This window comes from Phocoena phocoena, chromosome 6, assembly GCF_963924675.1.
Source record: "Phocoena phocoena chromosome 6, mPhoPho1.1, whole genome shotgun sequence".
Taxonomy (NCBI): Eukaryota; Metazoa; Chordata; class Mammalia; order Artiodactyla; family Phocoenidae; genus Phocoena; species Phocoena phocoena.
The window spans coordinates 101,448,798-101,476,443 of NC_089224.1; the positions used below are offsets into that span (position 1 = coordinate 101,448,798).

Consider the following 27,646-nt stretch of genomic DNA (forward strand, 5'->3'; position numbering starts at 1 on the left):
GGGCTCACCAGGCCCAGTGCTGCCCTCTGGGGTCAGGTGCGGGTAACCGCTTCTCCAAGGATGGGGTCAAAATGAGTGAGCTGAAAGGGCCCTGGGAAACCTGGACGGAGGCTAGAGGGGTGAGCTCCGCGTCTCCTGTTCAGGATGGAGAGGCTGAGGCCAAGCGGGATTTGGAACTGGAGGCAGGAAACTTCTGGACACCTTGCCAGTGAGGATCACACCCCAGCCCACCTGAGCCACCTTGTACTTACCATGCTGAACTGTGCTTGCACGTAGCACCGTGGTGGGGCCCTGGGCTCTGCAGCCTGCTGGCCTCCGTCTGAATCCAGCTCCATGGCAGACTGGCCGTGTGATCTTGGGCAGGTCACTCTGTGACCCAGTCGGTCCTTCATCTGAGAAAAACAGCATCTCCCCCATAGGGTTTCGCATGATGGCTTGTGATAACGTTACAATGCCTGCCCAGCTCACGGGAGCCCCTGAACAAGCCTTCCCTATTGGCCTCATTACTTGCCTGTTCTCCCCATCCATCTGAGTCCTTCTGGAAGAAGTTTTGGGAATGTCTGGTGAGTGAATGAATATATTTGCTGGCCTGTGGCTGGCACTGGGGCCAGAGTGGCGAGCAAATCACACGGGGTCTGTGCCTTTATGCCCTCCCAGCTAGTGATGGGGGGGAGGGGGGCATAAGCCCCCCCAAAATCACACTCACACAATCCAAAGCCACAACTGTGGCCACGTGCCAGAGAGGGGGAATCATCATATGTGAGAGTGAATGATAGGGGCTCCTGATCGGAAAAAATCCTCTGACTAGGCTCCGAGGCAACTAGCAAGAGAAACAAGAGAAGCCAGGGAAGTGGACGGGGGCGTGCTAGGCAGGGGGCAGCATGTGCAAAGGCCCTGTGGCTGGAGAGAGGAACGCCCTATGAAACTGGAGCATGGGGAGCTGAGAGGGCAGGCGGCTTGTGGGGAAGGAGGAATGGGCAGGGCTCAGCACAGCCAGGGCCTGCAGGCGATGCTAAGTGCAATGGAAAGCATTCAACATTTTAAAACCAAGAAGATAATAGGATCAGCTTTACATTTTGAGCTCTAGCTGTGGGTGGGGACATTTGCAGAGGGTAGGGGTGGATGTGGGGAGGCCAGCTGGGAAGCCATTGCAGCAAGTGGTCCAGGTGAGAGACGATGGTCCAAGGTGGACCATCTGGAGATGAGTGAGGAATGGCCTTGAGAGGTAGAGTGGATAGTGAGGCCACGGTCGTGGATGAGACACAGCAGGTGAGGGAGAAGGAGGGGTCAAGGACGCCTTCAGCACACGCTGCTGGCCAGAGGCAGGACCTTCACGGAGATGAACGAACAAGCCGACCCCAGTGATTTGGCCAATGTCCGGGGCCTCCCAGCTGTTATAAATCTTTATCCTTCCCCATCATCATCTTGCAGATGAGGAAATGGAAGCAGGTTCTATTAGGAGCCCCAAGGGCCACAGCAAGACCCTGGGCCTCTGGGTCCGCCCACACCCACCCCACCTGGCACCCAGCAGAGTGAGCTGGGAAGGCCCCACCTGCGGCAAGAGGTAAACACGACTGGCCCCAAGGCAGCGTCCTGGGCTCCTCTGGAGACGGGATGAGTGATTTCGATAATTGAATTTTGGAGTTAGACTTAAAATATGGCCAAGAGTGAAGAGGCAATTTGGCAGGGTCGGGAGCCCCCAGGCAGGTTTCTCTGCTCCACACTGCAGAGAACTTATTAACAAGATCACTCTTCCTCCCGTCCACGGCCCCATTTACAGGCAGTTCTCAGGGCTGCTGTGGCGGAGAATTCAATTGTGTGTCTCTGGGCTCCAGCTCTGGTCACCCAAAGACCTCTTGGTGCAAAGGGCAGAGAGAGAATACTTGGGTTGAAACGCAGGGAAGGGCTGCAGGTTTCGGAAGAGACAGCGTTTCAGGGAGACCCTGTATAATTCAGAGGACAGGATCATTTCGAGAACAGGTTTCAACAGACTCGGGTTCAAATTCTGGCTCCAGCACGTGCTCAGGTGACGCTCCACCCCTCAGTTTTCTCACTTGTAAAATGGGCAGGTGGTACAGATAAACGAGACGATGCCCAGTGTGGCTACCACTAATCAGGTGGGCGCCAGCCTGTGGGGGGCGAGCGGGCCCACAGGCAGAGGGCTGGTGCCTCTCTCCCCCTCCTCCTTGGGTATTTAGCCCCTGCAGCTGCTTCTCTCAGGTGGCTCCTCAGGCACACGTGGTGGTTAATTTCACCAAGGGGGAAACTGACACCAGTTCTGATTAGGGCTTCAGAGCCTCCAGAATTCAGCTGCTGGTAAAATTAACTCACCAGGGACAATGGAACTTTCCCGGAGGGTCCAAATTATCTTTATCTGTGGAGTTTGTTCCTGGCCCTAATCCAGCCCAGGCACTTCGGGCTGCTCGCTCCTCTACCTCCCAGAGGAGGGCGGGCCTTCACTAGCCCAAGGCTGGGAATATTTTTACTCGATTCCAAACTGGGGGATAAAAATACACTTTGCTTTGGATTTCTGTGTTCCTGAAAAGCTGTGGGTGACGAAAGCAAATGGCCGGCTGTATTCCCAGAAGCCCCTGCTCTCAGGCATCCTGGGTTTACCACCCAATGGGCCGGGATGAACCATGGTCTCCCCTCACAGCCTTTCCAGCTCCCACAGGCCAATCACGTGCCAGGCAATATACTCAGAACTAGCAGTGAAGCAGGCACTAACTGTGGGTGCATCTGAATCGGGGTCTGGCTTCCAAGGCTAGCCTGAGCTCTAACCACTGCACTACACCACCTAACCCCCAACTCCACCCCTACCCCCCACTTACACTCCTGCGTTTGTACACATCAACCATGGGAACTTAAAACAGTGCTTCCAAAACTCGCTTGAGACTAGCCACTGAAGAAGAGTCACAGATTTTTGGAAAGGCTCTTGTTCAGCTATTTTCCAAATTACACAGGTTCACCCGGTGTGAGCAGGTCTGGGCTGAAAGGTAATCCCCATTCACAGGTGTAGAGACCTGGAACAGAAGCGTCCAGACCCACTCGGGTCTGGATCCCGGCCTCCCGCTCCCTCCGCAGCGCCATGACAGGAACCCAAGCGCAGAAGGTCCTTACTGACCACGTACCCACCCATCACTTGATGGGTAAGAGGAGGAGAGGTGCGGCCCTGGGATGAGAGGCCCAGGCCGACTCCCAGCCCGGCCTCTGCTCCCCTACGCCCCCTGCCTCCAGCTGATGCAATCACATCACCTCAGGTCACCGTCGCGTCTCGGGAGCTGCAGGGGCAGCAGCGCAGAGCGGGTCGGGGTTTGGAAGGACAGGAGGGGTCAAGGCCCGGCCCTACCAACCACTCATAAGCTAAGGACCTTGGACGGGTCACTCGGCTGTCCGGTGAACACGGGAGTGGTCCTGACCTCCCCAGAGTCCCCACCTCCAGGGAGGTCACGGGGGTGGGGTGGGGAGCCCACAGACCGTGCCGGACTGAGCGATGGCGCCACGTCACTCCGCAACCCCACGGTGGGGGCGGATTCTTGAAGGACCACTCGAAGCTGCCTCGGCAAGCAAATGGTGGGAGAGCATTCCAGAGAGGGAGCATCCCGGGCCGAGGCTGGGACGCTCCCCGGAGCTGGAGTCAACGCAGTCTGCCTGGAGCGCGGAGGCAAGGGGGCGAGGCGAGGAGCAGACCGGGGCCCCGGGGACTTGTTAGGGGTGAGGGTGGGACGGCACGGTGGTCAGACCCGCTTCCTCTCTACACCTGGTCTGCTGCAGGACCAAGGAGGGACCAGCTGGGAAAGGAAAAGGAACCACAGAAAGGAGCCTGTGGCCAGAGACAGAGGTAAAGGGAGCAGAGACGAGGATCTCCAAGCGGTCCAAGCAGAGGGGGGACAGGGGAGTGAGCAGGCTGACGGACAGGAGGCGGTGGACAGAGGGCAGAATGTCAGCACGAGTGATGCACAGGGAGAGCAAACCAGGGTGGATGCAGAAAGGCCCAGGACGAGGGCAGGAAGAGGGACAGAGACCCAGTCAGGGTTCAAAATGCTCCCAGCTGTGGGCTGACAAACGAGGCCCCGCTGCCTGGCTGCTCAGTGGCTCCGAGGCGGTGGGCACGGGGCCGTGAGGCAGAGAGAGCAGAGCTGGGCGAGCAGCGTCGCGTCAGGGCATAGCCGGGGAGCCCCCCTCGGTCAGCGCCTCTTGGGGTGCCCTGGGCCAGTCTGCAGGCTCATGTGAACCCGGGGCCAAGCGCTACCCTGTTCACTTCTCGGGGACACTGTGAAGCTTGGGCAGGACAAATGCAGCTCAGGTGTGGCAAATGCACCAGGTGCAGGACAGTGGGGAGGAAAGACCACCACCACCGTCAGGACACTGCGATGCCGAGTCCCCGCCCCAGGCCTCGCTGGGTCTTTCCCACGCTGGGCACGGCACCCCCGCTGGGCGCTGCTCCGGACGTCACCGTGCCGTCACTGTGCAGTGCCGAGGGCGCCCCAGGCACCCTGGCCACACCACGTGGCGTCGTTCCTCTCTGGACACTGGGTGGCTCAGCCCAAAGCTCAGGCGACCTCTGAGGGCCACGCCAGTCCCAAGACCCCCAGGCTGTCCCGGGCTCTAGGCTCTGCACAAGATAACGGCATCACCAGGCTGAATGAGTCGTTTAATGAGCATCTTCCAGCTGCGGGGCCGGCTGAGCACCAAGCAAATCCGGGGGAGGCGGCGGGGGGAACGCGAGCCCACCCCGTGCCTGGGAGTAATGCCTCAGCTCCGCGCCGGCCCCGGACGTGAGAGGCCCAGCGCCCGGAAGCTCCCACCCTATCTGACAACAACTCCACGCCAATCTTAAGGTGAAAGATAGGTCTCCTTTGGCCAGACAGCCCTTCTCCCCTCGATAAGCAGGAACCACGCTTGTAACAAAGAGACAGGACGAGCTAAGTGGGGAACCACGAGCTTTATTGGCTGAAAGTTCTCCTCAGGAGCCTGGCCTGCTGGGACTGGACGTTCCAGGATGGGCACTCCCGGGCCTAAGCTAGGAGAAGGGAGGGGAAAAAAATGAGAATTTTAGGTCCCACGGAGGGTCTCTGGAGTAAGATTACTGACAGAATTAATGGTGAGAATGCTATTATTCTGAAACTACTTTCAAAGACATACTGTTCGATCAGTAAATATTTATAGAACCAGATGATAATGAAATATTTATCAAACGCCTACTACGTGCCAGGCGTCGTTTGCTGTACTTCTCACTGGTAAGAAACAGCACCCCAGTAATTAGAACCACCATCAAAACCACGGCATATGATGAAACGAAACTTTCCATGCGCTGCTGGCAGAAAAATACAACTGACAGAGGACACGTGACCGGGTTTCACCTTCAACTTCGTTTTTCAAAAGAAGTCATTGCCGGCCCCACACCCATTCCCATCCCCCAAATGGCTTTCTCAAAGGGGCATCACCTCCAGGTTTCCTCTGGCCTTCCGAAGGATTTTGTGTGTAACGACCACTAAGGAAAGAGCAAAGAACGGGATGATTAGACATAGATGCCCAGGAAGACAGTGTAAAAGCCAAATGCAGGGAGGAGCCCCCAAGCCCCACATGGTTCAGGCGTGTGGTCAGCCCTGTAGCATCCAGACCCAGACGTGTAAGGCCCCCACCTGCCCCATCACACATCCCAGCATCAAATAACCCATCAGAGAGGGTGGACCAGAGACCCCTCCTCAAGTCCAGGCTAAGCCACACTAGATACTAGAAGGCAGAGAGAGCGACACCACGTTATAGATGGAAACTGAGGCTCTGCAGGGCCAGTGGGACCCCCAGGGCCCGCCTCTGCGGGCTGGGCTCGTGGTGCCGGGCAGGGGAGAGGCCTGCACCTGACTAGGGCCCCTCAGCCCCCCAGAGAAGCAGCGCTGGGAAGGGGGTGCGCCCGCTCCAAGCAAACCCACACGTGAAGGCCAAGTCGAGGGTCGAGGGCACAGCAGTCCTCGGAGCGGGGGCCTGATGACGGGGAGGAGGACCAGACCGTGGGTGTCTCTCTCCTGAGCTGCCCTCCAGTGGCCCCCTGGGCCAGGCACACTCTACCTGGACAGCAGCGGGCGGGGCGGGATGATCTCACAGGTCCCTGTGATCTGACTGATGCCCTCCGAGCTGCGTGAGGCAGATCCCCAGCGCATCAGAACCCACGGGGCGGGGTGGGGGGTGCCCGCTTTCAGGGCAGCAACTGTAAAGTAAGGTGGCTTCTTCCCTCAGTCCGTGTCTTGTCCAACAAACGCCAGCAGCAGCAGGAATGCCGCCACTGAGGGGAGATTGGCCCGATAAGGGATCCACCTTAAACAGGCTTTGGTGATGGCCAGGGACTCCGGCTACCCCCAGGGAGGACACACAGGCTTCTGGAACTGGGCCTTTGGCCAGTGGGGCCCCAGGCTGAGACAGTCTCCCTGTCGGTACACACGGCCCAGCTGCCCAATGGCTTATTCGGAATAGGTGCCATGTGGTGGCCTTGAGAAAATATTTCTTGCCTCACATAAATTTCCATCTGGAGGTAACGAAGTCTGTTTGCAATCTGTGATACCGCGGGAGGGGACAGATGGTGTGGGCTTTGTTTTTAACTGGGCAAAGTGAATTTCAGAGGTGCCCACTGCCTCTCTGTGCCCTTCCCCAGCCCCACGCCGCAGGGCAGACATTCTTAAGCTGGGCCCAAGGCTATGTGCTGGAGCGTCCTAAATCCTCAGAAACCATGTGCAAATCTTTGTGTGTACAAGGATGCGTGCATCCTTCTGGGGAGAGAGGTCCCCTCTCCTGAGGTTCGCCAAGGAGCCTGTGACCCGGAAAAGATTCGGTACCATGGCTGTGGAGGTTAAAAATAATGTTAAAACAGTACTAAAAGTACGGAACGAGCTAAGTCTCACCTGGCGCAAGTGTGAAGGGGCCCCACGTCTGAACAGCACTGCCCACGTTCAGAGAAAGAAACTCCCACTGAGATGAGAAGCCCGAGGGACAGAGCTGGGAAGAGCTTGTCCCAAATCAAGGCTGGGCCCAGGCAGAGGCGTGACTAGAGCCCAGGTCTGTCTGACTCAGCACCTGCTCTTCCCACCTCAGCAGGGCACTGGCAAGGAAGACACCAGCCTCAGTGGTGTCCAGCGGTGACAGGTGGTTTGCCAGCTGTGACCTCAGTGCACACCCCCCAGGGATTCCCATCTACAGGCGGGAAGTGAAGTGGGCGGTTCCAGGTCACGTGGAGAGGGTCTCACGGTCACCCTTTCCCTCGTCTCCCTGCGGACTCTGGGAGGAGCTGGAGTGTTCGCCTTGGCCTAGGCAGGGAGCGGCCCCAGGCCCTTGCTCTTCCTCGTCACCAGGCGGGGAAGGGAGAGGAGGGGACACTACCCAACTTCCACTCAGCCCCTTAGAGCCAGAGCAGACCCTGGGAGGCTGGCGGGGTTTGGGGTCTTTGGGGCAAGTCACAGGCCTGGCTCAGTCACCAGCTGTGCAAGCTTGGGCAAGCCCTCCCCTCAGCCCACGCCAACTCTGCCGGGCCTCGGAGGGAGATGCAGAGAGGGGGCACCGTCTTGAGCATGGGAGACGCTACGACACGTTTGAGGTCTTTCTGACTATTAAGGGTTTGCCACCACCTGAGTGCACAGAATTCAGTCTGACCTCATGGAATAAAGGAGTCAGAGAACTATCACTTATCGAGCACCCCTTCTGTCCCAGGAAGAGTACCAGAAAGTTGAGGTATCACTACCATCCCTCTTTTACAGAGGAGAAAACAGGGGCACTTTTTTATGAAGCTGTGATGAGAAATCCAGGCCCATCCGGCCAGTCCGAGTCCTCTGGAATTACCGTCTCCGGTTAGAGATAAGGAATCTAAAGCTCAGAGAGTTCAAGTCATTTATTCCAGGTCACGCAGGAGAGCCGAGATCTGAGCCGCGCTCACTGACGATGGCAGCCTCAGCGGCCCGGGACTCAGGGCTGGGTTCTGTCCTCTGCACCTGCCGTGGTAACTCACCCATCTGAACCTACTTCCGAAATACGCTCACCTGCAAACAGGGGTAACTTCATGCTCCCTGTGACTGCCTGGGACAACGGCTACAGGGCAACGCCAACGCCGAGCGCGCCAGTGTTCCCTGGACCTGGGGGCTGTACAGAAGCACTCTTCCCACCTCCTCAAGAGCCGCTCCCGGGGCCGGACCCACCTGGCCCACAGCTACCTCAGGCACGGCCTTGATGGCTCTCCCCGCACCCCGCCGCCTCCAGCGCTCCTCTTCTCTGCCAGTGGCTTGAACCCCCAGGTGGAACCCCACAGACACCCACCGGTCTGCCAGGGCCGCCTCCTCACCACCTTTCAGCCCCGCCCCGCCTCCCGGCCCCTCCGTGCTCAGCCAAGGGGACCTAACACACGACGGACGCTGTGAGCCCCACGGCTCCTTCTCGGGTCTGGTCCACAAGGCCCCTCGTGATTCAGGGATGTCGAGGGCCTGGCCACCCAAGGTCTGGCGGGGCCTGTGCTGCTAGGAGGCTCCGCCGCGCGCCTGAGGGCACGGGTGCCGGGGGCTGAAAGCGGGCAGGGGGTTTGCGCCTCTGAAGCCCCTGGGCCAGGGCTGGGGCCACCTGACAAGCGTTATTGGATGTCTCCGGCCTTGCGTTTCCGTGTCTGTCTAGGAGTGTCTTTCTCAAATCGGTGCCCTCCTCTGGATCCCACCGCCCAGCCGTAGGCCCTCCTCACCTGCCTGGACCGGCCGCCAGCAAGCCCTTCTCGACGCCGATGGACAGTCCGCTTGGAGCGGCTCCCACCTGAGGCCTCTCACGCGGCGGCCCCGGTGCCCCAGGCCCCTCCCACCTCCACCTGCCACGGGCAGCTCCAACTCCAGCAACATGAGCTGCTGTCGGCTTTCCTCACAGGCAGTCTCACTCCCTGTCCCTCTGCCCTTGCCCACACTGTGTCCCCCGTCCACCTGACCAACACCGACTCCTCCTTGAAGACTCAGGTCAGGTGTCTCTTCGTCCAAGAAGGCACCTCCCAGGACAGAGCGACCCCCTCCCCATCCCACCTCAGTGCTCCCTGTGCCCCTACACGTGTATGTTCCCATCACTGCACGCCACACACCTGCCTCCCCAGGGAGGTGACAGTCCCTGGCACGGAGCGGCCCCTCCACAGAGGTCTGTTAAGGGAATTCATCTGTCTGGGCGGGTCAGGATGGGTGAAGTATGAAAGGAAGCCCATAAGCAGGAGGTGTGAGGACAACCCAGGGCTGGGGTTTTAGTCCTCAGAGGCAGGCAGTGGTCAGCCGTGGTGGCCGCCGCCCAGCTACTCACGCTGGTCAAAGATGACTTTCTCCTGGCTCTTGCTCAGCTGCAACAGCTTCATGGTGTTTTGCAACTTCTTTTCTTGTTCAAACAATTTTTTATGTAGTTTGCTGATCTCTGCCTTCAACTCTCCAGTCTAAAGAGAAAGGGAATTAGAAAAATGAACACGGAATATAAACGTCAGATCACAGAGGAAGAATTACAAAACCACGTAAAAAGTGCTCAACCTTACAAACAAAGGTATCTGAATAAAAACCAGAAGCCTAGTTTTCTAGGCTTGCTCTGCTGGTCAGATGGCGGGGAGGGTGTGGGCAAAGCCCTCTCACGACTGCTGGTGGAGCTGTGCACTGGCACAGCCCAGGTGGAGCCACGCCCGGCGAGATGCAGCAGAATGTAAAACGTGCTCAACCCTCTGACCCAGCAATTCTACACTTGGGCGTCCACCCCAAGGAATGGTAACGCAGGCACGAGAAGACGCCTGTGCACCAGGATGTCCACCTCAGCACTGCTCACAGCAGGACAGAAAAAAAAAACAGCTGATTTGTTTCAATGGGGATTTAGATAACTCAACTACGGTACTTACGTACTATGGAATGATTCTGCAGCTATTAAAAATGATGCTGTAGAACTTCATTTACTGACATTGAAAGATGATCGTAATCAGGGCCCAAAGTGCCCAACAGCTATTGTGCGTCACGCACTCCTGTCCCGTAAAACGGAACACATATATTTCTATCCATAGGTGTGTATATCAAGATGTCTAAACTATTTGATGAGAGAGACATCACGAAAATGTTTATAGTGTTTTAGTTCTGAGAGATGGGATCTGGAATAATCATTTTCTTAATTTATCAGCATTGAGGTTTTTTTCCCCAAATACTATAATGCTGGTATTTTTTTAATGCTTAAATCTTTTTTTTTTTAATTGGAGTATAACTGTTTTACAACGTTGTATTAGTGTCTGCTGTACAATGAAGTGAATCAGCTGTATGTATACCTATATCCCCTCCCTCTTGGGCCTCCCTCCCTCCCTCCCACCTATGTCATCACAGAGCCCTGAGCTGAGCTTCTTGTGCTATACAGCAGGGTTCCCACTAGCTGTCTACTTTACACAAAGAGAATATAAAGGTATTATTAGGGGAGTATGATCTATTAGGAGAACCTGTTTTGATTTTCCAGAGGTGAGGAGAGTGGACGGGTGGCAAAACTAGAGTCCCCAGACCCCTGAAGTGAAAATGTGAACACCATCGCGGCTGTCTTAACCAGTCTCCACTGAACGAGTTCACGGGGTTAAGGACACTCCCTTTCTCATAAAATACCTGGACTGTGAGATACCCCGGCACATGCCCCCCCGTGCTGCACTGAAATACCTCTGCTCCCAAGAGGGGAGATGTTGGGCTGTCAGCTTACGAAGAGCCACTTTAGTGTGTCCCCAAACTTGTTTATGGCTGTTGTACTTGTAATCAGTTATATGATTTAATTAAGTATTAAGCAAACCTATGAAATATTGTGTATGAAAAGAGAAAACCGGTTGAATGAAAACTAACATATGTTTCAGGAAACACTTGATAAAGACGAGTCGCTAAAAAAACCACATTTCTGGCAAATTAGGTGTGGGTGAATAAAAGATGTGGGAGGAACACAGTCTAGAAGGATTCTATATTCAAATTGCTTTGCAAGTGCCTAAGTTTTTTCTTCATCTTAAAGAAACGCAAATTGGAAGTGACAGACATACATTATGGATATAGTTTATGAAAGAAAGAAGATGTGGAGCTTCAATCAGCAGACCCATATTCAAAGAAAAGGCCCTGGCCCTACCTCAAAAGAGTGGCCAATGAATGTACATTTAACTGTTTTAAGTTAAACTGAAATGTTTAAGGTATGTATCATTTTTTGATTCCCTACTTTAACCTACTTTTAAGATTAACCAATTGTGTCGGCTACAAGGACTTCAACTGTGCTTCCAAAACAGATCCTAATTTAAACATAAGGTTTTCTTTGATTCTTCCTCAAGCTGAGAGCCCAGAGACTTGTGTTCTGGTGGTGGCTTTGTAGGCCACACATTCTGGGACAAAGTCACTCTACATTCAGAGCCTTAGGTCCGCATCTGTAAAGCAGGGATGATGCCTGACCCTCCTGTCACACTGCAGTACAGTGAGACTCAGATGAGAGGATGCCTGGAGACAGGGAGAATGATTATTGCTCACCTCGCCTGGCTAACCTCTATTGCTCTTTCTAAAGTCAGCTCAGGCATGACCCCCTCCAGGTCTCCTTCAGACCCTTCTCTACCAGGAGTCTAGGTTGGTTACTGCTCCTTTGGGCGCCCATCGTGCCCAGTGCTTCCTCTAACGTTGCCCATTTCATGGTGGATTATAACTGGTCATTTACTTGTTTGCTTCCCCTCCTAGACTACAAGCTCCCTGAGGGCAGAACTCAATTCTTCCCTCTGACCCCCAGCGTCTGCCATGGAGTAGGTGCTGTGAGACCATCTGTCAAGTGGTGGGTTCACCTGTGCTCTCAAAACACCCTGAACGCCCTGAATTCTATCTGGCACTGCGGACGAGGAATTTTAATTATTTATGTGTCTGCTGTTCCTCTGAACTTAAAATCTTCATTGTTACAGGGTGAAGACACCATGGTAAAAACAGCAGGGCTCCAGACCCCAGCTCCGATGCTTCTAGCCGTTAAGATGATGGAGCGAGGGAGTTTCAGTTCTTACTTCCAGAAAATGGGAATAATACTACTTAACCCTCTGAAGGCTCCCGTAAGGGATAAAAGGAGTTGCTGAGTGTATAGCAGAGTACCTGACACCCAGCAGGAGCTCAACAGAGCAACTCTTCCTCAGGGCCACAGAGCTGAGCTCAGGGCTGGGACTTAACTTACTCATGAGTGTGCTGCCCGACTTCTGGAACTGTGTTTTTTTTTTTTGGTTGGTTGTTTTGTTTTGTCAAATGAAAAATCTCAAACATTTACAAAAGTAGAAAGAATAAGATGATGAACCACCGGTTTCAGCAGCTATCAAATCATGGCCAAACTTGTTTCATCTATATCCCTGCCCATCCTCACCCTAAAATTATTTTTAAAATCAATCCTAGAAGCCAATCATATTTCATCCATAAAATATTTTAGTACATAGCTCTAGAAGAAAAAGATTCTTTAAAAAAAAAAACAAAAACCAGGCTTCCCTGGTGGAGCAGTGCTTGAGAGTCCGCCTGCCGATGTAGGGGACACAGGTTCGTGCCCCGGTCCGGGAAGATCCCACATGCTGCGGAGCGGCTGGGCCCGTGAGCCATGGCCGCTGAGCCTGCGCGTCCAGAGCCTGTGCTCCGCAACGGGAGAGGCCCGCATACCGCAAAAAAAAAAAAAAAAAAAAAAAAAACACCCCACAATGTCATTATCACATCTAAAATAATGAGAATGAGTGCTTAGTATCACCGACTAGATGTCAGTAGATACATTGCCCGGATTGCATCATAATTTTATAATTTTTTTTAAACAACTGGTTTGATTCAGCGTCCGAATAAATGCCACGTTTTGCATTTGACTGTTAATGTCTCCAGTTCCTTTTAATCCAGTGGGTCTCAGAGCTACCAAGAAGACTTGTAAAAAACAGACCACTGGGGCCACTCCCAGACTTTCTGATTCAGTAGGTCTGGGGTGAGGTCTGAAAATCTGCCTTTCCAAGTGTCCAGATGATGCTGGTTCTAACAGTCCAGGGACCATAATCTGAGAACCACTGTAAATCTGCAAGTTTCATTCTCTCTTTTCTCTCTTTTTTCTTAGGATGAAAAGATGTTCTATGCTCATACTGTACATTTCCTGCCCCAGACCTAGAATCAAGCCATTTCTCCAAGGAGTCCTCGTTCCTTTTAGTAAGAAAAGGTATTTAGAAACCATAATTTGGCACCAGAGGTGCTCACTGGCACTGGATTGGACATTTTTACAGCCTTTTAAGTAAAAAGAACTAGTTAATTTTTAAAATAGAAAATACATCATGAGTTCATACTGGTATTTCCAATTCAAATGAGGGATTACAGGATTTTTACTTCTTTGATTTTTTTATTTGTATCTCTTCCCTGACGGTAAAAATTTCAACATAATAAGTTATTTGTTTTATCCTATGATAAAATTTAATAATTCCAAAACATACATACAAATATCATTACTAACAATATAATCACTGAAAACAGATAAAAAAATGTTGGCAGTTCTTTTTGCCCACTAGGAATACATAGTCAAATTATTGTGTTTTAGTCACTGAAATGTTTCCTCTTATTTTTTTTTTTCTTCTTTTTTTTGGCCATGCCGTGCGGCTTGCAGGATCTTAGTTCCCCGACCAGGGATCGAACCTGTGCCCCCTGCAGCGGAAGTACGGAGCACTAACCACTGGACTGCCAGGGAAGTCCTGAAATGTCCCCTCTTTGTGTGGTTATGTCTCCGATGCTATACACAGGAAAGTTGGTTTGTTTCATCTTGTTACGAATTTTTAAAAATTGCTTTTTTCCCCACTTGGATTTATTTTTATTTATAATTATGTAAAGCATTTATACAGTTTCAAAGTCAAATTTATGAAACAAGGTCAATTCAGAGAAGTCTACCCTTTATCCCTGTCCTTCCATCCTCTTCCTTCCCACCCCTACATGTAGACTGTCCTTCCACTTAAAAACATTTTTATAAATGAATATGTGTACATGTTTGTATCTCTCCCCACAACTTTCTTAGATAAACTGGTATATATGATATACACTTTCCAGAGTAGTCCCAGGGACTGACTGCAGGAGATGCAAAAGGCAATGTAATGACACTCAGAGAAAACACCAGGTAGTAAAAAACCACTGGAGCTGCTGGTGGAAACTTGGAAGTCTGCTTTGCACAGATTTCACACCAAGAAAAAGGCACTGTCTGAAACGAAGACAGGGACAGAAGAGTGGCTAGAAAGAGGCTAGAGGCAATTTAACACCACACAGGGGTCTGTGTGCACCGGCAGCCACACCAGAGCAACCCCAAGGTCCTTTCTCTGGCTCTAAAATTCTGTGCTGCTAAAGGGAGCATAATCAATTACCCGAGAAACCCTCGGAAATAAGGGGCAAATCATCACAAGCACGGACCAGTCCCTAGACTAATTTGCTAGCGGGGGAGATCAATGTGACTCTAATCTGTATTTATACACACTCACATAATAGAAACAAGAACTGCATTCCATCTATGTAACAGACATTACTATGTACTGAGGTCAAAAACACTACATCAAGGGTGAAATGTTTAGTTCAGACACATGCTTTAAAAATCATCATACGGGCAAGTACCAGTTTGGGAGGATGAAAGGAAATTACTCATTCATTCATTCAAAAATATGAACAAAATAGACATGGCCCCTCATGGAAAACAGAGGGGCACAGACATTAAACAGACAAGTGTGTAATTATAACTTGTGATAATTATATTAAACATTAAACAGACAAGTGTGTAATTATAACTTGTGATAATTATATTAAACATTAAACAGACAAGTGTGTAATTATAACTTGTGATAAGGGCTAGGATGAAGCAGAAGAGGATGCTATGATAAAGTGACCGGGAACCCTCTCTGACCTTGAAGTAACATTTAAGCTGAGACCTGAGAGGTGAGAAGGAGCCAGTCGGCCAGGAGAGAGCACCTGTGTCTTCTGGGCTCAAGATGGAAGACAGCTTGGTGGGTTAGGAGGAAAGGCAAGGTCAGTGTGGGGCTGGAACCCAGTGGGCCGCCCTTCCTCTCCAACACGCCGTCTTCCACTCCGTGTACAGATTTCCCTGCACAATGACTGCTCGTGTACTTGCCCGAGTTTATGGCACCAAACTTCCTCCCCAGGATCCCAAGACAGAAACCTAAGCACAGGCTCAGCAGAACCTTCCGAGGTGAGAGAGCTGCTTCACTGCTACTTCTTTGCCATGGTTGGGAGATCTGAGAGCTGTCAGAGGGGTGAACTAGATGAGTGATGACGTGGAATGCACATTTCCCTTCTGCCTTCCTGATGGCCTTTGGTAAAAATTTATAGGTTAGATAAAGGGGGAAATATCTATCAGGCCACCAAGCAAAGAGCTCTAACTCTTCCTTAACAAGTAGGCTCCTTCTTCCAGGGAGGTCTCCCTGATTATCAGAGCAGGTGCTCACCTTGTCATAAACGACATGTTTCCCACACACACACACAGACCCGGGGCACAGGCTCTGCTCTGCACCATGACAGATGGGGATGCAGATGGAGATGGGAGCAACCGTTCTTATTTCAGTCATGTTCAAGTTACTGCAACGTCTAGCTTTTAAGGGAAATTTCAATGGTTTTGTAATAAATGATTTTGTTTGGTTAAAAAAAAAAAAAGTAGTTTCTAAGTAGTTAAAATAGATTTACAAACCCCACTAAAATAGGATGCTGAAAGCTATCGAAAGGGATCAGACAGTCCAGGGAAAGGCAACAGAAATGAAACATATTCTGAGCAGAATGGAATGACCTAGTCCACGAGGAAAACCTGGGACTTAAAGCCTATAAATCAAAGCCTGTCCTTGGGATTCAACACCTGCGCCTTCAAAGCCAGCTCTGCACCCTTGAGTACGTGCCTCACTCCCCGAACCTCAGTTTCCTGACGTGTAGAACATGGACAGGGTTTCCCTCAACAACGATGTGCTGGCGGTGGGGACACGGTCGGGTCCAGGCGGCAGGCCAAGCTTGCAGGGCCCCAGGGGATCAGGTCAGAACCGGCCTGGAGCAGCCAGCACGGTGTCAGACATGTCACTCGAACAACGTGGCGCCCTCCCTGTCCCCCGCCACCTTCCCCAAACTGAGGGCACACCAGCTGGAGGCCAGGTCCCGGGCTGGACACGGAGAAGCCTGAGACACAGGCCCCAGCGGCATCCTCGAGCCTCTGCACCCACGTGCCACCACCCACCTGTTCACAGTGGAGCGTGCACTGGCCACTGGTGGGCAGTGAGACCCTCCAGAGGAGCGTCAGTAACCTCGAGGCCTCATCCAGGGTCAGCCTGGCTGCGCCGACACCGGTGACGAAGCTGCTCAGGGGCGCCGAGTGTGGACGCTGCGTGGGGGGATGAGAAGGCTGTTACGTGCGGTCTTGAAAAAGATTATGGACGAGCCGGCTTTAACGGGCAGCATAAATCCCCAGACCGCAGGGCCTGTGCTCCGCACGCCAGGCAAGCGCCTACTGCCGGGCGACACCAATTCATTGTTCTTAAAGACGGTGACTTATAGATTATGAGAGAACTTCGGTGGTGACGTTAGCCCGGGCAGTAAGCATGATTAATGGCCACCTGAGTTCACTCCATTTACTGTGCCAAGAAGAGGGTCCCCGCAGCCACGGAGCCTCTCCGGAAGGTGAACGACGCCAACGGCAAGCGACGCGACACGAATGTCTCCCCTGGAGTCTGCGTGGCGCCGGCGGGAGGCGGAGGTGCCCGCACAGGTGAGGGGGGTGACCTGCAACGCTCTTCAGGGAGCAGGGTGACGGAGACAGAGAGCGCCTTGGCGGACAGAGACCTGGGTTCAAATCCGACCGCTCTGAGCTACTCTCCCTCAGCACCTGCACAGCGGGAACGACATCACCCACTGTAAAGGCTGCTCTGGAATGAAAGCAAATACGATCCTAAAAGGTCCTGTGCAAGAACAGCGGCCGCCAACCATCTTGAGGCAGCTGCAGGACGGCTCGCGGCAGCAAGCGCATCACAGATGGCAGCGTGGGGGACCAGACCACACGCCGCGTGAGGACCAGGACCTCAGGCACCCCGTTCACCACAGCAGCCCCAGAGCCTGAGCACGGAGGCCGGGAGGGCGACGGACAGGTGACTGGGCGGGAGAAGGGATGGACACACTGCAGGACTGAAGGATAGAGGGATGGACGAGACACTGGACAGGCCGTGGAGGGGCAGTGCGGCGGAGCCCAGCGAAGCGACCGCGGTGACACAGGCACAGACCTCAGCAGGTGTCCCTCCCGCAGAACAAGCGGCAGCCTTGCAGCCCGGACCCGACCTCATGAGTTTCATGCGCGATGCTCCCTGGCCCCTCTTCCCAGGGCCTTACTGAGGACTCGTGAGCCCCTCGCCCCCGGTGCCCTCGGCCAACACCTTCCACCTCCTGCCCCGCTGTGCGTCCCTCTCCCTCCAGCTCTGTCGCTCAGGTTACCTTTGCTGCCAGCTCTTGACTCGTGGGGCTGGGAGCCTCTTGGATCTGAACGTCCATCTCAGCGAGGAGCTTCTGGCCCCGGCCAATCTGCTCGCACAAGGCACCGTAGTCCTCAATCAGGCCCAGGACGTGGCAGCCACTCTTGCTGGCCCACAGGCGGTGGCCAGGGACCAGGCGGCACACGTTTGAGGCGCTGGTGATCGAGCTGCCACTGTCGCAGGAGAGGGTGTCCATGTCATTTCCAGAGAGTGGAGGAGTCTCTGAAGCTACAGAACGAGAAGGAAGATATCGGACCTACCTGGGGCGGCACCCGGCATTCGATGAGCCGTGTTCAACAACGTCTAGCCAGCCAGGAGGGCTAAGAGCCCTCAGGCCCAAATGCCACCTGACACAGCCCCGAGGGGAAAGAGGCCTGGAGCCAGGACCTCAGTCTGTGTATTACCCGCCATAGGCTTATTCATCCTGTGGGAGAAGCTCATTTCAATCCAACCAACACCGGCTCTGCAGAAGAGCCCTGACGCACACAGACGAGTCAAGCCTGGGCCTGCGCTTCAGGGGCCCCCGGTCTAATCGGAACACAGATGCCACGTGGGAGGTGTAACAGCGTGACGACAAAGAGCCGGAGCTCGGTGGACAGAATAATCAAGCCTCTGTGCGGGAAGGGAGATCAGGGACGGCTTCTTAGAAGAAGCGACAATTGCGCTGGGCTGAATGGGTAGCAAGAATTATGCTACACAGAGGTAAAAGCCTGCCGCTTTCCACCTTTGGCTCAACAGAAGCACGGATGGATAATTTGGACCGGGGCCATCAGGAAAGACATTTCCCTGGGCAGTTTGCATTCAGGATGAGTCTTCGGGAAGCAGCAGGATTTTCACGGGCACAGAAGTGGGCAAAGTCGGTCTGGCAAAGGCGGGGGCCACGCGGCACAGTCCCAGTGACAGGGAAGTGCAGGCCCAACTGCAGGATGGCTTGACCCATCCGTGTGGCACCAGGAGGCCAGAGGGGTGTGGCTGGACGGGCGTGCTCGGCCTGGATGCTGCAGGGCCTTGAAAGCCACGATAAGGCAGTCACACTTTAACCCAGGGCAACAGGGAGCGAAACCAATGATGTCGCTAAGGTCGGTAACACCTGGGCTTGGAGAACGAGATTGCCAGCTGGAAATGCTGAGAACACAAACCCCCAAATCCTGCCAAATACCCTGCTGAGTTGGGACCAGGGACCCCCCCTTTCCTCCAATTTAAAAAGTCCCACTGCCAAACCCAACTGTGCCATAGCTACCCAGACTCTAGCTTTGTACCTGATCCTGGTGGCACTGCTGGGGTGGAATCAAACAGATCATATGAATTGTCAGCTGCCACGGGACACTTGTCACCATCTACAAAATGCAAAATAAGGGAAATAAACCATCAAACGTTTTAGTTTCACTCTCACCAGCATCTGAGAGAGAACTGAATGAGAACACAGTGAAGTTCCAGACACACAAGCATTCATTCAGACGCTCACTGGGCATCTCTCCCGCCAGGCCCTGCGCGGGACACGGGGGATACAGAGTGAGCAGGCCCGGCTGCCTCCCCGGAAGGACCCGCTTGTCCAGACAAGTAAACAAGCTGTTTCCCCTCAGGGGTCAGGGCTAAGGGAGGGAGGAACGGGGGCTGTGGGAGCTCAAGTGAGGAGGTAACCCGAGGAGGGACAGAAATGTAGGCAGAGGAAGGAGCAGATGCCAAGGCACAGAGGAGGGAGCCCTCATGACACATTCAGGGAGCATGAAGTGGGGGACGTCAGGCGGGACGATGTCAGGCTGAGACCTGTTTTGGGCTGGAGGAGCGAGGCTGGAGGCGGCTGCAGTAACCCACATAAGACAGAAGAGTGACCCGAAGTAGGATTTGGGAGGTGATGTGTTCGAGACAATGTAAGGAGGCAAAACCAGGCATATGCGGCACGAGATGACGGGCCACGTTCTATAATTCAGGAAAGCACTTTCACATCTGAACGCTCAGTAGCTCGGGGGCAGGATGGCACTGTAATTGAGGCTTCCTGGAAAAGGAGACCAATGGGCAGAGACAGGAAGTGATCTGCCCAGCATCACCCAGAGTGTCCGTGGCAGAGAGGGGACTGTGTCCAGGCCTCAAGGTGTCCTGCCCAGCTTGCTCCCCACCCAGGCCCCTCCGAAGAGTGCACTTCAACTTTGGGGCCAAGGCGCCCGGGGGGTCAGCTCTGTGGAGCTGGCCCGAGAGTGATCACTTCCTGCAAAAACAGCAGTCTTTAGGCCAGAACTTTCAGGCAGCTGCATTTAAATATCGTCCTGAAAAGTCCTGTGCAAAGGAAGAAGTGCTGCTGCCTACTGTATAATTCTAATCTTCACTTGAGGAAACTGGAAAACTTCTCCACGGAGACGGCGCTGTGAATTTTGAGCACATTCTCCTAGATGCCTCTTTGGAGACCGCCCCCCGCCCCACCCCAGGGCTGACCCTGGACAAATTTCAAAAACAGGCAAAAGCTGTTCAACGGCCTCGCTTCAGCTGCCCCAAAGCTCCTTCCTGGGCGCCCCAGTCACTGAACTCTTCTCCCTGCTTCAATCTCCCTAGCTCACACCGACAACCTCGGTCCCATCTCCTCAAAGCCCTAAGAAGGGCCAGGAGCAGAGCAGACCCCTATTTAAATACGGCAAGGCCCACTGCCGATGTATCCCCTGTGCAGAAGGCGGCGGTAGGGCCCCTTCCCAGCCCTGTGAGGTTCCCCCTGCAGGATTTTATCCTAAGGATACTGTTTAACAGAAAAAGCGTGTTAACGCTGATGTCTATTAAAGCTCCGAATCAGAGACCACTTTAACAATCATCAGGGTAATGGTTTAGTGACTGACAATCACCTGAAAACAATAATTAGGAAGCCCGTGAGGAACACGGGGAAACGTTTATGATGTAATGTTGGGCACAAACAAAGAAAGGACACAGAATGGCCCCAAAACCAATTTGAACATTATAAATTCACACCTACATTTGATTACCAAATGAAGAGACACATACAAAGCCAAAAATTATTATTTTGTAACCATGAAGGATTTTTTTTTTTTTTTTCCCATATCGTCTCATCATCTTTTTTGGTTCAAATTTTAAAATCCTTACCAAGGAGAAACCCATGAGGGAGCCACTGTAAGTTCCAGAGCTGGGTGACCAGGTGCTCTTTGAGAGATTTCAATTTTTTTAATTAAAGGCGACAGATGTAATTCCCAATCTAAGTAAAGGTAAGTCCAAACTTTTCTACACTACTTGTTTATAAAGTCTGCTGGCATTCCTTGTCCCCTGGATGCGCACACCCATCCACCTGGGCATTGGGATGATGACCCCCAGACACCAGGGCTCCTGAAGGCCAGGTGTTACTTCAGACACAGCGCTGGACCCGGAGCTGGAAATGATTTCTAGCTCCAGCTCCGCCACCTACTTGCTGTGTCACTTTGGGCAAGTCCAGAGCCCTCTCTGGGTTTTAGTTCCTTCATCCAAAGAGCAAAGATGATGGCCTGGCTGACTGATTTGAGGCCTGGCCACCTGCCGGTTTACGCCCGGCCCTATGCAGGAGTCGGGCAGACGAGGCCCAGTCTGTCCTCCTTCTGCTCCCTACACAGCCTCTGCAGGGCTAGACGATAAAGCCAGAGGTAAACGCCAAACTGAACCAGTTTTCAAACCTGCCGGGAAGCTTTTGAGATCCTGAGACGCTGACAACCGGAGGAAGAGGTGAAGATGCTCTTTTAAAGGCAGTTAAGAGGGACTGAAAAGGATTTTCAGCAGTAGGTCATGTGGACAGGACTAAGGGGGTGGCAGACAGCAGGACTGGAGGCGATGAGGGCGCTGGAAGCCCAGACCCCACTGCCCTGAGAATCAGCGGGCCCCACAGACGACACCGTTTTGCCAAAGGTGACAGCTACTCAGCAGTCAGGTCCCAAGCTCCCAGGGTACATGGCGCGTCTGCTGTCAGTGAGAAGACACCTCCATGGGGCAAGGGCGGGATTCAGAAGCTCACACGTGCCGCACAGACGCGCAGGGCTGCATTTCAAACAGTGAGGCGAGGCAGGGCAGTACCGGGCTTGTCCAGCTGCTGGGGCCGCTCGGGGACAGACAGGGTCTGGAGAGCCAAAGTGGGATCTGCCTCCTGGGCCTTCTCCCCGCCCCGTGCCAGCTGCTCCTCCAGCCTGCTCTGCAGCGTGCTGTTGGTTTCGATGCTCCTTTCCAGCTGCGCCCGCAGAGCCTGGATCTCTGTCAGGAGGCCGTGCAGGTGGCCGAAAGGGTCCCGCCCCCTCCAGCCTTCTCCCGATGCCTCTGCCCTGGTCTCTGCAAACACAAGCAAAGGGAAGCCTCGACACTGTCAACCGCCAGAGGGTCAGCCACCGAAGACAAGTGACGGCACTTTCGACCCGCTGCCATCACCACCCTCCCCCGCCTAAGACCTCGGTGCCATGGAACATAACAACTCGACCTGAAAAACAAAAGTACTCGCAGACTTAATTGCTGCTATTCCACAGGCTAAGTAAGAGCTGGAAATTAATTTTCGCTTCTGGCCATAAAGGCCTGACAAATTGCACACCAAACCCTGAAATTCTGTCTAGTAGTAATAAAATCTATTTGGGCTGGAATTATATAATGAAAGGGCCGATTTTAAGAGCCACGGTATATTTAAAAGACACAACAGCAAGAATAAGAAAACCAACCTGAGGAGAAAATGAGAGCTGAGAGGTGACCCTTTTCTAGATAAACTTTCAATAGGGAGAAACCATCTGGAAAATTAGTTGCGAAAAAAAAAAAAAAGAAAAAGGAAAAAACCCCACCACACCTCAAAACGGATTCTAAAACATTAGAGTTTACAGTCAAGTCGTTGTGATCTGGTATCTCTCTAGGATACAGTGAGGCCCAGGGCCAGCAACCATCTCTATCAGCACGTAGTAGGTGCTCCATAATTGCCTGCTGAATGAATGGGCAATACAAAAACAAACATACACTGGCAGGAAAATTATCATAAAAGTGATTTCTTGAGTGTCTACTACGTGCCAGGTACTGTGCTAGGACGCTCTTAATAAATGATTTCATTTAATTTTCACAACTGTACACAACAGAGATTAGTAGACATGTTTTACAGAGGAAGGAGCAGGCCCAAAGGGATGAGGTGACCTGTGGAAGGCATACACTGGGACGCGAGGCCGTGAGAACCCAGACCGCCGTTCACCGGACTCCTGAGCCTAAGTCCTTCCATGTTTCCCGCTGCCACTTGAGAAGAAGGGTGGCCCAGAGAGCCTGCCTCAGCATCGATCTACTCTACCCTGGAGGCAAGCTTGGGGTTTCAGAACAGCGTTTCAGGAAAGAGGGCAGCCCGCCGTCCGGGGGAGCTCACAGGCCAGAGCACCCAGTACCTTGCAGCCTCCTGTGCTCTTCATCCAGCTTCTCGTACACCTTCAGCTCCACCCGGAGGGACTGCAGTAGCTTGTCGTTCTGTGTGAGCAGCTGCCGCCTCACCTTCACCTCCTCCTGCACCCTGGAAAGGCCCCGGCGCCATGGGAGCAGAGGTTATTCTCACGCAGGGGCTTACTGGACCCACAGGGCAGGCAATTCCACCGTCAGCCAGAGAGTGTGGACAAGAGTGACAGCACGGGGAGGAGTACCCCTCACAGCTCTGCTTCCCGAGGGCTCCTCCAGGCCCAGCCCTTTACAGACGTGATCTCACGTCATCTTCACAGACACCCTAAAAGGCATGTGCTCTCTAATCCCCAATTCACGGATATGAGGAAGTGAAGCTCATAAGGTTATGTCTCACCCAGGGGTGCAGAGCGCAGGAGAGAAGCCAGCACTGTGTGATGGTGAAGACAGTGACCTTGCAAATCACTGCACCACCCGGGGGAAGTGAGGGCGAGGTCACGAACTAAAGGTGCGGGGCGTCCGGAGTGCTGACAGAACCGCCGAAACACGTGGGACGAGACGGGAGTCTCCGGGGGACCGCAGAGGGCAGTCAGCGTGATGCGCTCACAGCCTAAGGCAGACTCCCGCACGCCTCTGTGCAGAAACTCCCGTGGCTTCCTGAGTCACTCGGCGTGAAAACCGAGGTCCTCACCAGGCCTCGGGGTCCTGCGGGGCTCGGCCTCCAGTCACCTCCGTGTCCTCCTCTACCTCGGCCTCTCCTCTAGCTGCACTGAGCCCTGGCTCTGCCCTGCACAGGCCAAGGACACCCTGCCTCGGGGCCCTGACCCTTTCCAAGGAAAAGGATCTTCCCCCAGGATCTGCAGAGCTCACGCCCTCACGGCCTCCAGGTGGCCACTCAGATGGCATCCTTTCAGAGAGGCCGGCCCTGAACCACCATGGATAAAACAAGCAATCCGCCCCCAGGCCCTGTCCCCCTTCCTCAGATGACTTCGCTCCTCGTATTTTATTCCCCCCTGACGTGCCACGTGTTGTGTGCTTCGTGTCCGTCCCCGGGCACCGGGCAGGGCCGGCAGGTCCGGGGCACCCTGACCCCTACCTGCTCAGCTCACTGCGGCTGTGGCAGACCTCCCGGAGCAGCCGCTGGTTCTGACTCTCCTTCTCGTCCACCTCCCTCTGCAGTCTGTCGTTCTCCACCCTCACACAGGCGAACTCCCGCTGAAGGTGCTCCAGGCCGGCGGTCTTCCTGGAGAGGGACTCGCGCAATTTCTCATTCTCCTTCTGTTTATCTGCGTGCACAAAAAAGCACCAATGAGAGGAGACACCATTTGCTTTTTCCACCCTTATTATGCAAATACGGCGCTTCGGCTGGAGCGCTCAGAGAATACAAAAGAGAACGAGATTTCATCTGGCATTTATGATTGTGACATTCCAATTATCTCCTGCATTTTGGGCAGATAAATCTGTCAACATCTAGGGTGCAGATTAAACATCACTGGGATGAAATGGGCCCGTTTAGTCTTCTACTAAATAATGGGCCATGCAAACCTAGCTACTTTGCCTTCACAGAGCAAACAGTGGGTAGAAATTAAAGACAGAGGCAAGAAACAGGGCCCCGAACTCTGGCGACGGGTGTTGGGAAAGTCCGGAAGCCTCCCAAGGAGGCCAGCAGGGCTGTGCGGACAGCAACCCAGCCGTCACTCTCAGGCCATGAGGCCAGCACGCCTGCTGAGGGATGAGGAACACGGGGGCACGGGGACCAATGGTCAAGGGCACAGCCTGGAGGCAGAGGGGCACGTTGGAGTGAGGCTCTTCCATTTACTCAAGAGTACCCCATACTCTTGTGGGGTCGCTGACTCCACAACCTTGAGCCAGGCTCTTCACTCCTCTGTGCCTCAGTTTCCTCATATGTGTGGCCGGGAGTAGTAACTGAGTCACTACATGTAAGGGCTTCGCACAGGGCCTCACAGCACGCTGAAGGCTGCCAGCACTCCGGCAGGCTGTTAGCCGTGCTGGTGGCGGTAACAGCTGACGTCGCCGCCGTGCTCACTGCAGTCATTACCTTAGCGCCTCCCCATGTGTCACCCTACTTGCTCTTCAGAGCACACCTCCATGTAGGTACTTTTGTACTCCCCATTTTCCACACAGGAAACTAAGGATCAAAAAGCGTAAGACTTCACCGAAGTCACATAGCCAGTAAGTGGCAGAACCAGGATTCAGACCCAGGTTTTCTGATTCTACTCTTAACCCCGGCATGATCATCTCCGAGCAAGCTTTCTCCTCTTCCCTCAGACTGCAGCCATGCTAAGCCTCCTATAACTCCTGACTGGTCCAGACTCCCCCCCATCCCTCGCCCCCGCCAGCCTCTAACCCTCGGGCCTCTGTCCTCTCTCTTCTATTTAAAATGCCCTGGCTCTTCTAACCTTAGGTCCCTCAGCGAACCCCTACTAGTGCTCCAGACTCAGCTCTTAAAGACCGGCCTCCCCTGGGTCAGGATGCTTTCTCCGGGGTCCTGCGCCCCCTGAGCCTTTATCACGGCTAATCCTCACCCTGGTCTGCCATGGGTTGCCTGGCTCTCTCTCCCATCAGACCATGAACCCCCGAGGGAAGGAACCGGGTCTCGCTCAATTCTGTATCAGAATCTACACAGGCTGTGATACAGAAGAGGAACCAGGAAGTGTTTGCTGAATGAATGAATGAATGAATGAATGGATATCTGCAGAAGGCCCCGTTTCATCTCTTAAGCCAGAATCGGCATCAGTATCCTCTAGTGAAAGTGGGATACACGGGCCCAAGTCCCAGCTGCACCACCTTCTGGCTCTGTGGCCGCAGGGCAGTCAATTCCCCAGGCCTCAGTTTCTCACCTGTAAAACAGGACTAACAATAACATCATCCCAGAAACATTTTAAGTGAAAGCTCTTTGTGGGTTGAGCTCCAAACAGACGGAATTAAAAGAAGCGTCTTTAAAATACTGGAGAAACTTGCCTGACGGCAGGAAATCTCTGAAATTTGGGGAGCAATGTTCTTCCAGCCCTTCTCTCCCATTGTGAACTAAGCCAAGCTGAGAGGTGGCTGCACAGAGGGGAGGGTGACAAGTAAAGAAAGTAACACTAAGCCCCTGTCAGAGGCACCAGGCTGCGGGCTTGACAGCGCTTAGCTGTCACAGCAGCCCTCTGAGGCCTTCCTATTTTACAGCTAAAACATACTGGGGTTCAGGGAGGTTACGTGACCTGCCCAAAGTCACAGGGCCACAGGACTTGGTCTCACTCCAGCGCCTGCATTCTTTCCACGCCACGGAGGGCTGTGGAGCTCCAGGCTGCGGACGGCTCCTCCAGTTTTTACCTCTGGATCCTTTAGCGAGCATTGCATTGAGGGCCTCGTTCTGCTTCCTCAGGAAACATATTTCTGACGTCAGAGAATTATGTAGCTCTGGACCATAAGCAAAAATGTTTGAAGAACCTATAAAAACACACATAAATAGTAATTGATAGTCAGTCTCCAGGCCCGTACGGATGGAACTTTTTGGAAAACAGTTTTAAATAGTGAGGAAACACAACACACAACGAAAATTACTCCTGTGAACTATCTAAGGTACCACCAGAGCCCAAGGGGAGACGAGAGGAAGCCTGAAAGAGACGGAGGAGACTCCCCACATCCTACCCGGCCTCGGGGTGAACAAAGGAGAACCGGGCTGGCAGGGCGGGTGACAGTCTTAACCTTCACGATTTCCCTCCTGAGGTCCAAACCCTCAGGGGACCTCTCCACTGAGGCTCCGGTCCACTCTTCACCTTTCCCCCCAACCCTTCCAATCCCGCCCTCTCTCCTGTTTCCTGCCGGTGTAGACGGTCTCGCCTCTATCCCTAACCGGAGCCGGAAACCTGGGAGCCAGACTAAAGGCCTCTATTCCACTGCCCAGTCAGGCAATCATGACTGCTGACTCTTCCTCCAAAATGCCTCAGATGCTGGCCCCCTCTTTTCTGCCCCTGTAGTTCAGCCTTATGCCTTGCCCCGTTGCCTCTGCCAATGAGCTTATCATCCTAAACACGGTCCATTCAGGTTTTTTTCTGCTCAAAAATCCGTGATGGCCCCACCATCACGTATTTGCGTTTGGTTGTGTGATTGGCAAAAGACAATCACACAACCAAACACAAGGTCCAAACTTCAGATCTCTATTATTTAGCTCGAATCGCAAGGCCTACACCCCACTCCCTCTCACACTAGACCCTGGTGCCCTCAAACGCAGCCAAACTGAGCCATGCGTGCTCCAAACACACACCACACACACGGTCACACACCTCACTGGCTTTACAGGATGAGGTATTCCCTTTGCCTAGAACGTCTATCACCTTCTTCACCTGTCAAAATCACACTCACCTTTCAACTCGTAGCTCGTACTCACTGCCCCGAAGTGTAGACTAAAAAGACCAGGCTCTAAAGCTAGACAGACTGGGTCTGAGGAAACTTACAAACTCTGACCGGCCTCCTTATCTGTAAATACCTGCCCCGGGTCCTGTCTATCTCCTGAAATCCTAGCCCTCCCTCCGCCGGGCAGCTCCCTTGACACGCCACCTCGGCACTGCCCGTGCTCTGAACTTTCTTCGGCTGCACCATGTATGACGTTCATGTTCACAGCGACCCCTGGAGGGCACTCGCTGTGTGCAAGGCACTTTCCACACTTGGCAGGCGGATGCTCCCCGGCCTTCCTTACTGGTGGAGTCTACCACACCGCAGAGCCCAAATGCCAGACACCTGCTCTGCCAGTCCGGCTAGAACACGGTCACGTGCCACTTCTGG

The 27,646-nt window shown here is 53.5% G+C and overlaps 1 protein-coding gene across 1 annotated transcript in view; it reads right to left on the reverse strand.

The window, feature by feature from the left end:
• Positions 1-4,930: 4,930 nt before the first annotated feature.
• Positions 4,931-27,646, reverse strand: part of CDK5RAP2 (CDK5 regulatory subunit associated protein 2) — a 186,844-nt gene continuing 164,128 nt past the window's right edge. The window contains exons 29-38 of the mRNA XM_065879236.1: positions 26,195-26,311; positions 23,952-24,141; positions 22,852-22,973; positions 21,530-21,766; positions 18,754-18,831; positions 17,457-17,722; positions 16,206-16,356; positions 9,301-9,420; positions 5,448-5,494; positions 4,931-5,023 (exon numbers count right to left, since the gene is read on the reverse strand). Coding sequence (XP_065735308.1) covers positions 4,967-5,023; positions 5,448-5,494; positions 9,301-9,420; positions 16,206-16,356; positions 17,457-17,722; positions 18,754-18,831; positions 21,530-21,766; positions 22,852-22,973; positions 23,952-24,141; positions 26,195-26,311 — 1,385 coding nt within the window. The 3' untranslated portion in view covers positions 4,931-4,966. The remainder of the gene's footprint in view (positions 5,024-5,447; positions 5,495-9,300; positions 9,421-16,205; positions 16,357-17,456; positions 17,723-18,753; positions 18,832-21,529; positions 21,767-22,851; positions 22,974-23,951; positions 24,142-26,194; positions 26,312-27,646) is intronic.